The 17449-nt window shown below is 53.5% G+C and overlaps 1 protein-coding gene across 1 annotated transcript in view; it reads left to right on the plus strand.

The window, feature by feature from the left end:
- The first annotated feature begins 1347 nt into the window (after window positions 1-1347).
- Window positions 1348-17449, plus strand: part of BMF (Bcl2 modifying factor) — a 17487-nt gene continuing 1385 nt past the window's right edge. Inside the window, 6 exon segments of the mRNA XM_077764695.1 lie at window positions 1348-1412; window positions 1414-1469; window positions 1855-1893; window positions 1896-1982; window positions 4110-4406; window positions 5858-6008. Coding sequence (XP_077620821.1) covers window positions 1348-1412; window positions 1414-1469; window positions 1855-1893; window positions 1896-1982; window positions 4110-4406; window positions 5858-6008 — 695 coding nt within the window.

Consider the following 17449-nt stretch of genomic DNA (forward strand, 5'->3'; position numbering starts at 1 on the left):
TTCAGAGCACTGTCAGTCCCTACTATCTCTGGGGTCAGGCCCATCATCGATCACCTAGTCTGTTGCAGGGACTGGCTCTCTCACTGATTTCTGGCTTCTTCATTTATCTTTCCTAAAATGTACGCTTGGTCAAGTCACTCATCTTCTATAAAATCTTTGCTGGCTCCCCTTTGCCTCCAGAATAAAGTAGATTCTCCAGCCTGGAATTGCAGGGACACCTATGTACTCTGACCTGAATCTACCTACCCATGCACCCCCTCCCAAATCTTGGGGTGCCCTCCTCGTCCAGCCTGTGGTGCTCCCAGGGCAGATTGTCCAGTTCAGCACTTTATTCTGTGTGCTAGGCCTGGGCTGCTTGGTCTGGTTTTCTTCATTGAAAAATGTCCCCATCCTTCAACGCCCACCTCAAAATCCATCTCTCTGAAGCTTTCCCCAGTGTTTTGCATTCTGAATTTTTCTGCACCTTCCGGGTAGTCACTGTCCCTGAAAACTAACACATTTCATGCCACAGGCCATTATTTCCAAATCTTCCTCTCTGAGTGAACTGCAAGCTCCCTGAGGACAGGCACCAGGTGTTTGGCTCCTAACTCAGGATCTGGCACAACGAAAGTATTCAATAAATGTTCGTGAAATGGCCTGGGGACTCCCTTCCCTGAGGGTACACGCTCTGCAGGACACATTACTCTGTAGGCATCAACCAGCACCACCCCCAGGACGCTGCCATAAACAGGATGTGTGTCAAATGCTCAAGCAGCCCTTGAATTCTTGGTCTCTCCTCTCCTCAGCCTTTGGTCCCTTTGGATGTGTTTGATCTAAACGTCTCCCAGCAACTACGCCAGACACACGTGTTCTCATGCATTCTACAGATTTGCGCCTGGAGTTTTTTCTGACAGCCTAGGCAGGAGGGAGGGTGCTTTGCTACCACACCGGGATCCACAGGGACCCGCACCTTGCACCCAGCGGACACCGCCAGCCGAGTCTGAAAGCTTCCGGCTTTCCTCCCCTCCCGTGTGGGCGCTCCGTAATTATTCCGGCCATCCCAGAGAAAAAGAAGATAAAAGTCACTTTGGCGCCCCCTCTCTCCCTTCTAACAGAGAGGACTCAGGGACTCTCCAGTCCTTCCCGAGCTTGCGTTAGGAACGGTATCTGCTCGGACTATGGCGCTCCAATTGCGTTTCTGATGGGAGCCGGAATTTCGCTCGGCCCCTTGCAATGTTTCCAAGGGAAGGTTCGTACATTCGTGACCGTCCCTGGCAGCCGCCCAGCCCGGGACTTGGGGCTCCACTCGCCATTGGCCAGCCGTGGACGTGACGCGCGGGGGGCGGGGTCTCATCAGCTGTTTGCGGGATGCCCCGAGCGGGCGTATTTTGGAAACAATACCGCGCGGTGCACAGTGGCCTCCACCCGCGCCAGCCCGCCAGCTGCCGCTGCCGCCCCTGCCAGCGCCTCCCGCCACCCGCCGCAGCCCGGTGAGCGCGCGAGCGGCCGGGGGCCGAGCGGAGTTGGATCGCACCTCCTCGGGGAAGTGGGGAGTGGAATCGCGCTGCGCGTGGGGGCCCGGGAAGGGTAGGGCTGCGGGCGTGTGAGGTGACTGTGAAGGACTGGAGCGCTGGGGTGCGGGAGCGGGGTACAGAACCCTCATCTAGTGCGCTGCTCCACGAGGGAACTTGAAGGTAGTAGCATTTCTGACTGCAAGGAGTTGGGTCCAGGTGGGTGGGGGAACCTGCGGCGCACTGCTGAGAAGTCCTGGGCTCCGGTGAACCGCCTGGCCTCTGGATCTGACTTTGGGGTAGGACAGGGAGTTGTGGGGCGTCCTGCCTCCCTGCGGAGTCTGAAGGCCCCTCTCCTTAACAGCTGGGCTCTTTCCCTCCTTCCCAGTTGAGTCTGGGCGCCAAGCCCCCGAGTGTTCGTCACGCTGGACCCTGGCGCGGAGCCCTGGCATCACGACTCGGAGGCGGAGACTCTCTCCTGGAGTCATCCAGGTCTGCTGTGTGTTGTGTGGGTGCGTGTGTATGCTTGTATGTGTGCTTTCCGAGATTTTAACTGCTGTTGGAGTTCAGAGTGCGTGGCTACTGCCTTCTAGGAGGAGGAGTCTTAAGTTCAGCATCCCTGTTAGAGCCCTTAGGGGCTGGGATGGCTCCAGCGGGCTTTGGTTCCCCTTGCTAGGAATAAAGCCTTCCCAGGCAGTGCTCTCAGGAAGTGTGCTCCTCCTACCAGTTTGGACATCACCTCCTCAGCAAGGGGAGAAGAGGTCTCTTTACCGAATTCCAGTTTACACTTGACCTTGCCCAGCACCCCTCTAGAGGCTCCCACTTACAGAAGAGCCACCTGCAGTTCCTGTGGAGAATGGGTAGGGTCCCCAGGGCTTGCAGAGACACACCCTATGGCCGCATTTCCCCCACAGTCCAGTCCGGGCAAGGTTTGAACTTTGGGGCTTTGCTGGGAGGGGGAGGGAGAGGGGGAGGCGACCGGCTTCAAAGGAAAAACCAAGACAATGACTCCTGCTTGCGATTAGCTTTGGAGGGCCCCTTCTTAGTTTGGGATTGCCAGCTTGTAGAGAGAAGGTTGAGGGGCAGGAGGGGAGCCCCTGCCAGGTGACTGGCAAGATAGCCCTTGGTTCAGAAGGAAACTTTGTTTCCTTGTGCTGATAAGCTGAATATCGCCCACTTTTCTTTGGGAAACGCTTTACAAAGAACACCGTGTGCCCGTTTTGCCATCCAAGTGGGCGTCTCCTCCCCAGGGAAGAGGACAGAGATAGGATCATACATTGCTCCATCCTCCATTGGGATGGAGGGAGAGTTGAAGCCAGCACCTCAGAGAGCGCTTGCATTTGGGAAAACCAAGATTCTGAATTTAACTGAGATTCCTTTCAGTACTTTACCAAGCCACAGACCATTTGGCTTGTTCTTCAAAGGGAAGAGGCTGAGAGAATTCCCAGGGGATCTCTAATTGAGTCTGATGAGCAGTGTCTCTCTGTATCCTTAACCATTCAGGTAGTTGCTGCTTTTGGCGGCCCTGGGGGCCCTAACAGGTTCCCCCTGTGTTTGTAGGGGGCTGAGTTGGGAGCTCAAGATGCTGGGTAGCTCCAAACTCAGACTTCCCAGAGCCATCAGGTGGAGCAAGGGGAACTTCTTTATCGCCAAGAAACTCCTATCAACAACCTGACCAGTACATAGGCAGTGAGTGAGATCACAGAAAGAGGACTGAATTTCACTTCCTTCTGTGAGGAAGGTTATAATAATCTCAGGTTCAGCGCTGACAGGAATGGGAGGCTGTGGGAAAAGAAGACTGAAGTCCTGGAGACTAGTGAGTAGTCATGGAGGCTGGTGAGCTGGGAGAGGCTGGCCACTTTCCTAGATGTCGGACCTAGCCTCTAGGCCAAGCCGTGGTGGGCACACACCTCCCCTTTGCTGAGAGAGCAATGACTAACTTGGGTCTTTCTGCCCTTTCTCCTGGGACACACACACTCTTACCACACCAGGGAGCCTGTTGTATTGAGCAAGCAGGGGGTGGGGACTAGAGGAGCTTGGGCAGCTGGGAGGGGCTTAGCAGGTTTGGAGGGAACCTGGCTGCCGAGGATTGCTTGCTTTTGTTTTTGCTGCTGAGCCTAGATCCAGACTGAGCCTTTGGCTGTTACTTCTCAGGGCTGTGTGTGTGTGTGTGTGTGTGTGTGTGTGTGTGTTTGTGGTGAGCACTGTGTGTACAGCCAGTCACAGCGCCCTCTGCCCTCCCACAGCCACTCGCAGGGCTTAGTCCTGTTGACATGTCCCTGGGTGTCCTGAGTACGTGTCGTGGTTGATCATACCCTTGCTATTGCTCAGAGCCAATAGCAGTCAGACTTCATGACCAGAACCCGCCTGGGTCAAAAGAAAAGGCCAAAGTGGGGGCAGCTCTGGGAAGGGCCAGGGAGGAGGTGTGGAGCATCCTTGAACAGTGAGGCAGGCCACATTTGGGGAGGGTGGCATCCTTGGTGGTGCCTTATCAGTAGGTTGTCTGTTACCAGTACCTGACCCCGCTTCCTCAGATAGAAGGGAAAGGAGAAAGGGAAGGGAATCTTTCAGGTTTGGGGGGGGGGCAGCACCCCAGATGCCTGCATTGCACCCTAGCAGGGGAGATGGAGCCACCTCAGTGCGTGGAGGAGCTGGAGGATGACGTGTTCCAGCCAGAGGATGGGGAGCCGGGGAGCCAGCCTGGGAGCTTGCTGTCTGCTAACCTGTTTGCCCAGAGCCAGCTGGACTGCCCCCTCAGCCACCTGCAGCTCTTCCCTCTCACCCACTGCTGCGGCCCTGGGCTTCGACCCACCAGCCAGGAGGACAAGGCTACCCAGACCCTCAGTCCGGCCTCCCCGAGTCAGGGTGTCATGCTGCCTTGTGGGGTGACCGAAGAACCCCAGCGACTCTTTTATGGTGAGTGCTCTTAGCCTCAGGACTCCTCCCATAGAGACTGGGGGAAAAGAGGGGACTTCCCCTCCCCAAACCTGCGCTTTGTTATTTCCTTCCCCAAATTGAGCAGAGGCTATTGATTCCTTGACTCTTGTCCCCGTGCTTCTCTGCTCTTGCTCTTCACCTGTGATCCACCAAAGGCAAATTGCTATGCCATTATTTCTGCCTTTTTGTCCCTTTTGGCAGGGATCCTTGGGTCTAGGGTGTCTTCTTGGGTCAGAGAGAGGGTACCTGGGCCTCGGCTCTTACATCCCGTGGCCCATGGCGTGGCCCAACCTTTTGTGTCCTGGTAGTGGTATGCCTTCCGTAAATTGGCCAACATTACCCGGGAGAGGGTTGGGGGATCTGTGACTCGCTGTTGACACTGAAGGGAAAAACCCAGCCCTTTCCGGGAGGGAAGGTTTTTGAAGGCACAAGGTGTCACTTGGGACTTTCTGGGCTTGGAAGGGGAACTGGAGAAAGAGGTTGGGCCTGCCGGAGCTCAATGCCAGCAGAGGGGCCGTTTCCAAGGCTCGATCAGACAAGACCCCTTCATTTGTGGGCTTAAATGGTTTGTTTTAGGGGTAACATGTCCCTCCTCAGGCAAAGGGATAGTGCTAGACACTCAGTCTGCTTTCTTCTTTTAGCACAATAGCTTATGGAGGGAGGGGAAAGGTTCAGAAGCCCTCTTGCTATGTCCGATGGAGCATATTGAGGAGACACTGCAGTTATTCCTGGAGGGAGCTACCCCCGTAGTTCTTTCGGGAGTCTGAGAAGATGGATAAGGCAGGCCTGCCGGGAAGAAGGAACGCAGGGAGGAGGAGGAGGCGGGCACCCCTAGTGGCAGCTCGCAGCTCGATTGCCAGCATTTGGTCAGGGTGCAGCGCCGGTCTCGAGGTCTTGTGGTCTGGCCTGGGGCTCCTCCAGAGAGGAACTTGGCTCTCCGCTGGGTCTGAGGAGTTTTCCCTCCCTAGTTTTAGTTCCATTGCCCAGGGCTCCAGGACCTGAGCCGGGCCAGAGGCAAAAGCGAAGGCACATTTTGGTTTTCTCTTTCTCTTCCTTGCTTTGCTCAACCCAGGAACTCCAGAGAGCTGCCTCCAGTGCTTTTCCAGAGCAGAGCTTCAACCTGCTACCGCATGAAAAATAAATTGTGGCCAAGCTTGCTTGGTAAATAAGGACAGAGGGCTGGCAAGTTTGCCCACACGTATTACTTCTGCCCTGGCACTGCCCGTGACCAGAGAACTACAGGGAAGGCTACGACCATTCCCTCCTGTCCTCTGAGCATCAGCTTTTCAACGCTTGGGTAGCAGGCAGGTCAGGCTATCCAAACTGGGTGGAGCACCCTGATAAGAGGCTCAGCCAGGAGCACCAGGCACGGGGTGGGTGGTACTGTTGTGGAGAATGCTGAGGTGTGGGCCCTCCCTCTGTCTTTTCAGGCAACGCTGGCTACCGGCTTCCTCTCCCTGCCAGTTTCCCGGCAGGCTTGCCCCTTGGTGAGCAGCCCCCTGAAGGGCATTGGCAACATCGAGCAGAGGTACAGATTGCCCGAAAGCTTCAGTGCATTGCAGACCAGTTCCACCGGCTTCANTCGGCTATTATGATTCCCACCGACTAGATGGGCCCTACTGGCAAGATGAGTACCCTTGCCCTCATCTCAGAGCGCCACATTGGTTACCTGCCCTCTCAGCTCGGCTTCCAAAGAGCCATTTGTCCCAAGGTTTNCTGTCTTCTTGGGGCCGCCTTGGGAGATTGTCTCTGGCAGACCTACGGGGAGGGTTTTCAGGGTGCTGCAGCGAACCTGGACAGTTGGGGGTGCCTGGCCAGCCGAGGTGCAGGGGGAACTGGGTAACCGGGGCTGAGGGATGGGCCTGAGTGGGGGAAAGTGGTGGAACCGGTTGTAACCTGACACTTTCCAGCTGGGGAGGCTGCTCCTCATTGTCTGTGTCTGGGAGCCGGGACCTGGGACTCTGGAGAGCGTACCTCGGAAAGTCTCTCCAGACGGGCGGCCGGGCGCTTGGCCGGCAGCCTGGCACCAGCCCCGCCGGGGCGGAGCATCGCGTGTCAGTCGAGCATGTGCCAGAGTCCATCAACAAAGGCGGCGGCCGGCAGGCTCGTGCTGGAGGAGCCCTCCGTGCCACGGGCTGGAGGCTGCCCTGCTCTGGCCCATGTCTGGGCCAGCCCCCAGGCACTTAACCCTTCCTCTCTGGGCTGGCTTTCTGGATGACTGCCAAGGCAGGGAGAGGAGCCGACTGATGAATCCGTGCTAGCACAACTGCCTCTAGAGTGAAGGCGCGCCACCTGGAAACGAACACGTTCTGGGACTGTCCCAGCGGCTGTGTGTGTGTGTGTGTGTGTGTGTGCGCGCGTGTGTACGTGCTCGTGCACAAGATCAAGAGAATAAATAACATCACTATTGGGCAGACCCTGACGTTAGATGGGTACCTTGAGGTGATCTGAGTAGGTCAGACTTAAGGGCCAAACCATTGCCAGCACCAGAGGAAAGAGAAGTTGTCTTTTGGTCTCCTGAGAACAGACCATTGTGGGTTAGATATGGTGAATGGCTTCTGCCAAAGAGCTCTGAGGGAAATCTAGGGCTAGACCTGATCCTGGTCGACTCTCCCAGTCCCTCAGTGACCTGGAAGAGAGGGTGGCCCTATGTTTGGATAATAAGGCAGCTTAGCTTTCTCCTTTGGCCTCACGCTTCAGTCCCCAGTCCCTCCGTTGATTGTTTTCTGGAAACTTGGCTTCGAGTCTCCCCTTCAGTCCACGTGTGGACTCACTCTGATTCTGGATTTCCGGCTCTTGGCCTCCTTCCTGTCCGTTCACTCTAGCCTGGTTTGCAGGCCTGTGGCTGAGACGAGCTCACAGCTCCCAGTCCTGGTGCTGGAGCCTCTAGAGGACAGGGGAGCTGTGGGTCTCCGGGGCTCAACTAGAGGACTGTCTGGAAGGTAGTTTTCTTCGATCCCAGTAGACCTCATCTCTCTCAACGGTGGTTTCCCAGAATATCCCTCCCTCCGTTGGTGAGCCCCTGTGGGCTTGGTGGCAGGCTGTGAGGACAGGACTAGAATGTAGCCCAGGGCCCTTTCTTGCTGACTCAGTCCTGAAAGAGAGGAGAAGGCCCTCATCCCAAGGTCTGACCCTGCTCTTTGCAGCTTGGCACCATTTCCCCCAGTCCAGGGCTGCCTCTCTGAGGGCAGCTTTCAGTTATCAGCCAGAGCCACCCCAGCCTGGGGGAGGGGCAAAGCAGCAGAGCCAGAAGGAGAACTGTTAGGAGAGTCCCCCCTGCTCTGCACCTCACCCAAAACTGGCTCCTGAGTTCCCTGTGCCCCTCTCCCTCCTGCCGGCCGTCTACTCCTACCTCACAGTGGCAGGAGGCTGGTCAGCGAAGCCTTTCCAGCCCAGAGCTGGTTTCCCCAAATTTTCCATTACAGAGAACCAGCCTTTTTGTCTGTGGAATCCTCTTGCCTTTAACCCTGTCCTCCCCACTAACCCTGCTCACAGACCTTCTCCAGGAGCTCATCCTGCGGGAAGGGCTAGGATGATGGCTACAGGCAGATGGGACCCTGGCACGCAGAGGAACTTTTAGCAGCTAGTTTTTTGGTTTTTTTTTTTTTTAAGTTTATTTATTTTGAGAATGGGGGGGAGCACATGAGAGAGCACATGTGCGTACACAAGAGTGAGGGAGGGGCAGAGAGAGAGAATCCCAAGCGGGCACCTCATTGTCAGTGCAGAGCCCAACATGGGATTTGGGGCTCAGGGCTCGAGATCATGACCTGAGCTGAAATCAAGAGTCAGGTGCTTAACCTACTGAGCCACCCAGGCGCCCCTTAGCAGCTAGTTTTAAGAAGTGAGTCATTTTCTGACCTTGATTATTACATAAACCGCAGTCCAATATTTCATATCTAGAAAGTGCTGTTGTGACTCTTACATTCTTTTATTTTCTTTCTCTCTTCCCTTCCCTAATCCTTGCAGGCAAGGAAGCAGAGGCACTAGGATTTTTAAGATTAAGTCTCTAGGCTTTGAGTCCAGAGTCAGAGGGCCCAGGTGTGAATACCAGCTCTGCTACCTGCTAGCCCTCAGGAAGGCACTTGACCTTGCCAAGCATATCACCTCTTCTATAAATTAGAGCTAATCCCACAGAATTTTATTGTGAGTATTAAGTGAGAAAACACCAATGAAAGTTCCAGGCACACAGTAGGTGCTCTTTAATGCTAGCTTCCTCTTGTGTGTCTCTAAGCCTGATCATCTCTCACATTTGTTCTTGTCAGTTCACAATTGACAATTTTTCCACTCTTCCCATCAGGCTGATCCCTTAGCAGAGCTGCCTCCCCTGAGCTCCCCTCCACCCACCCTGCACAGAGAAATTGGTGTCCATGCTGTTCAACTGTATGTAGAACTCGGCCTTATACATTTCTCCTCAAAGAATGATGGTCATTCCTCATCATTATAGGCTGAGTTTAGAGAGCCAAGAAACACAACTCAAGAGGTAGTAAGACATTGAGTGGGGTTGGCCACTTCCTTTCTCCTCAGATTTGGGATGGTGTCTGAAAACCAAACAGTGGCCGTTGGTCCCTGAGTCCTGTAAGGAGTGTGAGCTCCCACTTTTTGTCCCTGGTTATGGACCTGTTATTCTTTTTTTATATCAGGGGAAACCTTCCTCCTAGGAGATGTGGACCAGAGTGGATGCGGGGGGGCAAGGGGAGGGAGTACAGTGATGGGCTTGTGCGTTGTAGGATGGCATTATGGCAAATTGAGTGCCATGACCTCAGATTCAAAAGGTTGCAAATTCCACTGGATGTCAGTTTTTGCTGGCCATAAGCCCTCCCAATATGCTTCCTTGAGAGCATGCAGGGTGGGGTTCTAGCCCAGTTTCCCAAGAAATCAGTTCAGAGTGACCCCTCTGGACAGAAAGGAGAGGATTTGAAGGCAGAAGATCAGTGTCAGTGAGGTGCTTGCTGTCAGCTCTTTGGGTTTCCAAAGCAGCAAGAGAGTTGGAGGCCAAGTGATTGGAGATAAAAGCCTTTTCCAACCTGGTCATATGCCTGTCTTCCTTTGACTAGGCCAGGAGTGGAACGTTCCTCTCTTTGTTCCTCTGCAGAGGTGACCTCTCATGGTCTGCTGACCATGGTCTACCTTGACTCAGGTTCTGTGAAGGTGCCCTGGTGTTTTTGTGTCTGTCCAGTGTCAGCAGCAAACAGAAGGTACAAGTTTGCTTCCTCACTGTGTTCGTGGGCTGCTCTGGTCAGAAGGTGTGGGCTCTGGTTTCTTTCCATTCCTCCTACCATGGTCTCCTCCAGCATGGGCCTAAGAATGGATAGTAACTGCTGTCCTTTCTTGTCCCAGTGGAGCCACCTTGAAATTAATGGAGGGTATTTCTGGGCAATGTTAAGAACCCGAGAATCCTCAAAAAAAAAGTAGCTACTATAGACTATTGAGTAAGTAAAGCTACAGGAGCTTTGGAATTCTTTGAGTCAGAAATGGCTTTTTCACTTGGACCTGGAGTGGCTTTATTCAGAATAGTCAGATTTGGAAATTCTTTGAATAGTAATTAGACTTTCTGGAAAATGCCATCTGAGGAAAATTTCAGCCACTCAACTAAAAACTATCTTTAGTTGCAATATCACAGAAAAGATCCTAGTCTTAGAGGCAGACCTGGGTTCAAATCCTACCTCTGTCACTGATGAGTTCTGGGTCCATGGGCAAATTACTTAAGTTCTCTGAGCCTTGATTTCTGATACCTAGCAGAACAAATTTGAAAGCCTGTTGGAGATTGTAATACATATAACTATTAAGGTGTGGACAGTTTAACACTTTGGGAAATGTGTCAAAAGATGATGTTAGGATTTTGCTTGGACCTGTCTTTATAGTTCTTGGGGAGCTCATTTGGAAGTCGTACCCAGAGTGGTGTTTACATCTGCCAACAGCCTGGATCCCCATTGTTCAAGGGCCGTTGACTGCTTCCTGACCCTTTGGGATGCCCTCCTTGTTGCTGAGTGGGTTTGGGGGCTCACACTGTGGCTAATGAGGTTGTTCAGGCCCTAGATGTGGCAGCCCTGGGCAGGAGCCCCAGAGATTTGACCTTAAAGTGGGAAGGTCTCTGTGGAGCCAGCCTCTGTTCCAGCAGTGGGAGGTCTACCTCGGAGGGCGCCTGGGGAAGAGTGAGGCTGGGGGAGGGGCCGTGGAGGGCCTCTGTGCGTGAGAGCCAGGCCCGGGCTTGGGGGCCCTGTGTTTGCTCTGTGGCTGGCTCTGTTTATATCGCTCACTATATTTAGCTTCTGAGTCATCAGCGTGGCTGACTAGAGGCCGAGTTCCCCACACAACTCTGCACCTGACTACTCTCTCTTCCAGGAGAAGGGCCTTGTAGTTCCGGATAGTTCATTCCCTCCCCACCAAAGCCAGGCCTTGGGAATGGGAGTTGTTGGTTTATTTGCCCCCCCCTTAGGGGGGAAGGGGGATGATGGGAGAGAGGAGGGGTTGGGAGAGGTACTAGAAAAGGAGAATAAAGAAAAATGTTTGGTTTGCCTTTTGATCATGTCTGGCAACCAAGAGGGCATGTTCCCTGACCAGAACGAGAACACTCAGTGTATGTGGTGAGGAGGAGGGTCCAGCCTTCTTCCATGCTTAGCTTGCCTTGTACCGTCCAGGGAACTGGCCCCAGGCAGGATGAGAACAGCCCGCTTCCAAGGCTCCAGTTTGGAAGTCAGAGCCTTGGGGTTCCTTTTCCATGGCCTTGGAGAAGCACAGCGGATCTGCCACTCCTCAGTCCCTTCTCTCCCTCACCCCTGGCCAGAGCATATACCCCAGGGTTGCTTCATGAGTTCTTAAGAAGTTGTTCAGTAGTTCGATGGAGCAGTTCTCAGGCTGAGGGAACCGGAGCCATCGAGGGGGGAAGCCAAGTGAGGGCCCCACTAGTTTCTGCCCCCAGAGGCTGTGGAGATGTAGCACTGGGCTCTGGGGATGTAGGAGGGGCGCATGGCCCTGCCCCACCCCCCATCCCCCAGTGGCTGAAGCCAGTGGCCTGCCCTTGCTTTAGAGGAAGCCCTCCTGTCTTCCACTGAGAACCTGCTGGCCTCAGGCTGCCCCCAGGCTGCCCTTTCTTCCTTGAAGAAGTGATTGGTGTTGCCATGGTGGCAGTCAGTGGCTTCAGCGTCCCAGTTGCGCCTGCTGGCTGCGCTGAGGAAGCTCTTGGCAAGGGGTATTTTTTTTCTTTTTCCGTTTTGCCACGTCGTCGTCGCTCGTTCCTCCCACGGGTCTGCGTCGGAAGCTTTCTGGGGCAGTGGGCCACCGGGCCCAAGGGGTTGCCTTGTGGGTTTCAGAGTCCTTTGCTCAGCTTGGCAGCCTGGAATCCTGAGCCCAGCCGCCTCTAGCTGTCTTGGCCCATGTCTGAGTGAAAAGTCAGGGATTTCCCCAGGACTTCCTAAGCCTGTTGAGAAGACAGTGCTTCCTGGGGGGGCGCTCTGAGCACCAGGCATTGAGGGAAGTGCTCAGCAAGGTTAAGTGGAGTCCCCGATTTTCCTTGTCCTCACCGTGGAGAGCGAGCTGCTCAGTGCGGCCACCAGGCCCAAGTCCATACACCCATTTTCCTTGGTTTTTTGTTTTGTTTTGTTTTGTTTAATTTTTTTTAATAGTTTATTTCTTTTTGAGACAGAGACAGAGCACGAGTGGGGGAGGGGCAGAGAGAGAGGGAGACACAGAATCTGCAGCAGGCTCCAGGCTCTGAGCTGTCAGCACAGAACCCAGCATGGGGCTCGAACCCACAAACTGTGAGATCATGACCTGAGCCAACGTCGGTCGCTTAACCCACTGAGCCACCCAGGCTCCCCTATTTTCCATGTTTGATCGCCACAGCCACCTGGTACTTCTAGACCCCATTATCCCCATTTTATGGGAAACTGAGGCTCAGAGAAGGGAGACCACGTGCCCAAGTTATGTGGGCTGCGCTGGGAGCCACACAGCTGTGACTCATCCTACAGCCCTGGTCTTCCCACTGCCTACCTCTGTTCTCAGCAGGCACCTCCTAGAAAACAAGAGCCTGAGAGACGCCCGCTTACTGCCCTGACCCCACTCTGCCTCCTGTAAAACTGCGTTCTCTGCTCTTGTTTTCTTCCCTTCAGATTGTAGAATCGTTGAGGACAGCTTACATCTTGCTCATCTTTGCGTCCTTCGAAAGGCTTAGCTCAGTCGGGTGCTGGATAAAAGCTTGCTGAAATGAACAAAACTGTCTTCTCGACTTCTTTCAAGTGGAATTTTCCTCAAGGGTCTCTTAACTCTGTGTTCCTCTTCCCGGTGGCAAGGCTCTTTCCCTCAGCCTCTGCCCCGCGGAGTTGAGAGTGTGATGGCTAAAGGGAAGAGGTGGGAAAGGGTCACTTTGGAGAGCGTGTCTCCCTGTAAAACAGCACATGTGAAACTCTTCATTTTAAAGAAACTGAGCGTGGCTTCAGAACATGATCTGAAGTTATCATTTCGGAGCAGTTTTAGCTTTATTTCTGTTTGATCTTCCCTTAGCTCTGCCTCTGAAAGGTTTATTTTTTCTGGTCCACAGCATCCTTACTAAATAGTTAATGATGTGGAAACAATGTCTTTAAGCATACTAGGGGAGCAGTTCCGTGGCGATTCTCTTTGAAAAGTTAGTACTGTTTTCATGATGTGAATAAACACACTGTAATATTTTAGTGGAAAAACATAGCTCTGGAGTCACAATTCGGGGCTCCAAATACCGCCCCCCCCGCCCTGTCTCCCAACTAACTTGCTTAGGGTAATGGTTTGGAGCCTTTGCTTCCCCATCTGCAAAATGAGATTGATCCTACCTCTTCTTTCTGTGTCCTAGATCCTTGTGAAGAGCAAATGGGAAGATGGGAAAAAGTATGAGATATTATAAACTGCTGTCTGGTAAATTGGCAGGGTTCTTTTCAAGCAGGGCCGCAGCGTAGCTTTGCTCTTTCCTCTAGTTCTTTGGGGTGAATTCACTTTGTGCCAGAGCATCTGGACACCGGTGACACACAAAGCCCCCAGAGGGTGTGAATTGGATCCAGAGGGAGAGAGGCAGAGGGAGATTCTTATCCGGGGAGGGAGGGGACGCTCTTTGTGCTTAGGGCAGAGGCCACGTGGGATGAAACAGAGTTTGATTTGTGTAGTCCAACCTTGTCAGACACCACAGCCAGCTCTTTTTCAAAAAAGAAGAAAAAAAGCCTGTTACTAGCTGGGCCTCTCCCCAGGCGAGAGGCTGATGCTGTCACATTAAGTACATCTTTAGACCCAGCCAGACATCGGTTGTTCCTGGCCTCAGACAAGTGGGTTATCGTACGAGGCTGACTGTGCTGTAGTTGGTCCAGCGTGCACATGTTGAGGACCTACTTTGTGTCCCTGCGTGTTCCCTGTTACACAGGATGCATGGCTGTGCATTCCCTTACCGTACCTTGTACGCTTGCCAGCGGATTGCCTTCCTCCGCCAACCGCGAGAGGACGCCAGAAAACGGGACGGAGTCAGAGAAGAACCCTAGGCTCTCCACTGCCTGGCTGTGCTCTCTTAATGAAAGATGTTTTCATCCACTCTGTTGGGACCCTTTCCCTTGGGCCATTCACTTCTGTTTTATCCCTCTGTGCCTTGGTTCTATCCTCTAAACTCTGAATTCGAGGGCTGCTTGGTGTAAGCTTAAAGTCCCAGCAGCTTCCCATCCCCTGTACCTCACCCTCCTATTCCTGAAGGTACCCTAACTATGAATTCTTAGAACCCTCCCTCCCTTTTTTTTTTTGGCAGATTCCGACTTAGAGGGGTGTGCCAGCTGAGTCTGGGAGAGTTGGGCCTTGTTCCCGGGGGAGGGTGGGGTAGGGGAGGTTGCATTCATTGATCTCAGACTCTGTGCTCTGTGCCCTGCCAAGTGCCTGAGAGCCAGAGGCCAAGCATAGTCTTTCCTGGCTGCCCCTTCTTTCTCCCCTTCTCCTCCACACCTTCTCCTGGAAGGATGCATGTTCTCTGGCGCCTGGGTGGCTTTGTGTTCCTCTTCCTGTTCAGGGAATGTCAATTTCCTTCCTTCTTACTATTCTCTCACTGGCCTCCCTTCAGGTCTTTTGTCCCTCCTTTAGTTTAAATTCTTTTTAATATCGTATTTATTGTTGTTCCTCATAATCAGGGATTCTTTGATGGTCTTGGTAGGAAGCAGCTTGGGTTCCTTTTAGAAAAGGGCCTTTCAGGGGCTGCCCTGTGGCAAAAGAAGAATGAGTAGAATTTGCGTGGCATCTGCTTGTGCCCAGAGAAGGGACTTCGGAGGCTGTGCGCTGGATACTAGGCCCTGCTCTTGCAGGTCTCTGGGCCCACCCAGACCCTCCAACAGGCAGGCTGGGCTCAGCTGTGGGAACTCTGGGTTGTGATCCCAAAGGTAGTCGGGAATGACAAACGTTACCGCACAAGCCTTAGGGTCGGAAAGCACCTCAGTGGTTTCCGAGCCCCCGTCTGTGGCCTGGCCGCCTCAGAACCACCAGGGACGGATTTACCTCCGGGGCTTGGCCAAGTCATTATTCTGATGGGAAGAGATTGAGAGAGACTGAAAAAAAATGCCAAGTCCTGAAGTGTTTTCTTCCAGGCCATAGGGTCACGAGTGATTTTCTTTTCTCTTCCCTCATGTCTTGTCGCTCCAGTTTTTCTGCAGTTAACATGTATTACTTTTATGACTAAATAGACAATAAGTGTTACTTCTAATTTAAAAACTGTCAACCCAGGGAGTTGGTTCAGTGTACAAACTCCCGGACCCTCTTGGTGGGGATTCTGACCCAGCCAGTCTGGGCGGGACCTGGGACTCTGTATGTGTCACAGCTCCTCAGTGGATTCTGTGACACAGTCAGGTTCGGGAACCACTGACCTCATACCATGCCTGCATTTCACTTACTAGGGAAGTGAGGACTCATAGACAGGCTGGTGGGAAATCCCGGCCTCCAGCAGGTCCTCTGATCCCTGGCCCAGGGAGCCATCCATCCCGTACAGGGCCTTCCTTGCTGATTCATTTACCCTGAGGCCTGTCACAGGCAGAAGCATGGGGCCTGGGTCCTCCCCGAGGGTGGGCCTATGCCCCGCCTCCTGTACCTAGGCCTGCCTGTGTCTCCCAGCCAGACCTCAGCCCTCCACTCTGACAGCACTCTCTGGCCCACAGCTGCTTCTGGGGACCCCACTACCCCTAAATGATGGGAGTGAGGATGCTGCATTGCCTCATCCCCAGACACCTCAGGGCCCATTAAGTTACCCAGGCAGCAGGTGGCTTCCATTAGGGAAATTTGGGGGGAAATTGAGGCATACATAAATGGAATTGGCCTAGGCCCCAAACTCCCTTCCTTGGCCATTGGGCTCTTTTGATCTGCTTTTGAGAAGGAGAGGAGAGAGGATCAGCTTTGGCATAAAGAAAGGTATATGCTGGCACTCAGAACCCAATGATAATGGGTAAGGACATTGCTCTAGGGCCAGGTAGTCTGGATTAATTCAGTCCCTGGCACTTACTAGCCATGTGGCCAAGTTACCTAACTCTTTCCATGTTCTCATCTAAATTGGGGATGGTAGTATATAGCAACCTCATAAGATTGTTGAAAAGGCCAAAGTTGAGAAGGAGGTGTCTCCAAGTCACCTGGGGATCTTGTTAAAAATGCACATTCTGGGGGTGCCTGGGTGGCTCAGTCGGTTAAGTGTCCAACTTGGGCTCAGGTCATGATCTCACGGTTTGTGAGCTCGAGCCCCATGTCGGGTTCCATGCTGACACTCAGAGCCTACAGCCTGTTTCAGATACTGTGTCTCCCTCTCTCTCTGCCCCTCCCCCACTTATATTCTCTCTCTCTCTCTCTTTGTCTCTCTCTCAAAAATAAATAAACATAAAAAATTTTTTAAATTAAAAAAAAAAATGTACGTTCTGATTCAGTAGGCCTGCATTTCTAGTAAGCTCCCAGCTGATGCAGAGGCTGCTGGTCCATGGACCACACTTTGAGAAGCAAGGGCATAAAACACTCTGAACATAGCCTGGTACACTCAGTGTTACCATTCTTGTCATGATCGTGGTTGTTATTGTTCCTTGGCCTTTTCAAACAGGCACCTGAAGAGACTTGGAATTCCAGCCTCTCCTGGGGCCAGTGTTTTCCTGGATTTTCCTCCTGTTCCGCCAAATGACCTTTGCACCTGTCCTGGGCGGCAGCTGGGGGCTGGAAACAGGAGGAGGGTGCTCTGCCCAGCTGCTGCAGGCAGGCCATCGTCTTCAGGTTTTGCAGCTGAGTTCATTTTCACGCTGCTCTACTCTAACCAGATTTTGTTAAGCCGGGTGTGTTTCCTCTTTTTACTCATCTTTGTTTACAAAACACAAGGAAGCCATCATTCCCCTGCACAGTCTGCCAGGACTCCTCTGTGGCACACCCCGATTTCCCCTCCTGGCAGTAGCCGTGACTCCAACTTTCTGGGTTGTGTTCCAGGCTCCATTCCTTAGGGAGGGCGGGGGGGAGGGGCATGCTGTTGCCCCAGACAGTAGTGGGGGCATTCTGTTCACCTACCTTGGCAGGACCCTGAGGTCAGCCGCAGTTGACATCTCACCCCCCTTCCCTTTGTGGCCCAAGGTAGGGTGAACGGAACCCTCACTGTTGGGAACCCACCCGGGTACCTGGCGAAAGTTCTGGAGGCCAGGGCCAGCCGTGCCCATGAAGCTCTGAGGGGGCAGGGGACCTGGGCTCACTTTCCATTCTGCCACTGACTTACCCTGTCCCCTTCATCTAAGAGGAGTTGCCTGATAGGGGCCGGGCAGTGATTAAAGACAGCCTAAGAAGGGCCCCGGCTCTGTAGACTCTTCACAGGAACACGCTCACTGCTAGGGCCACTGAAGTAATCGAGGTCCAGCCCGTGCTGGCTTCCTCCTGCACACTGGCTTTTATTCCCCTACCCACCGAGGACCCTGCGGAGAGGGCCCCCTGTCCAGTCCTCCTGCCCTGGCAGACAAAGAAAGAACAAAGACTCCCTCTTCCACCACCCCAGTCCCTTTGGGGCCTCTGCTGCCCCCCCCCCCCCCCCC

This window comes from Crocuta crocuta, unplaced genomic scaffold (assembly GCF_008692635.1).
Source record: "Crocuta crocuta isolate KB4526 unplaced genomic scaffold, BGI_CrCroc_1.0 scaffold102, whole genome shotgun sequence".
Taxonomy (NCBI): Eukaryota; Metazoa; Chordata; class Mammalia; order Carnivora; family Hyaenidae; genus Crocuta; species Crocuta crocuta.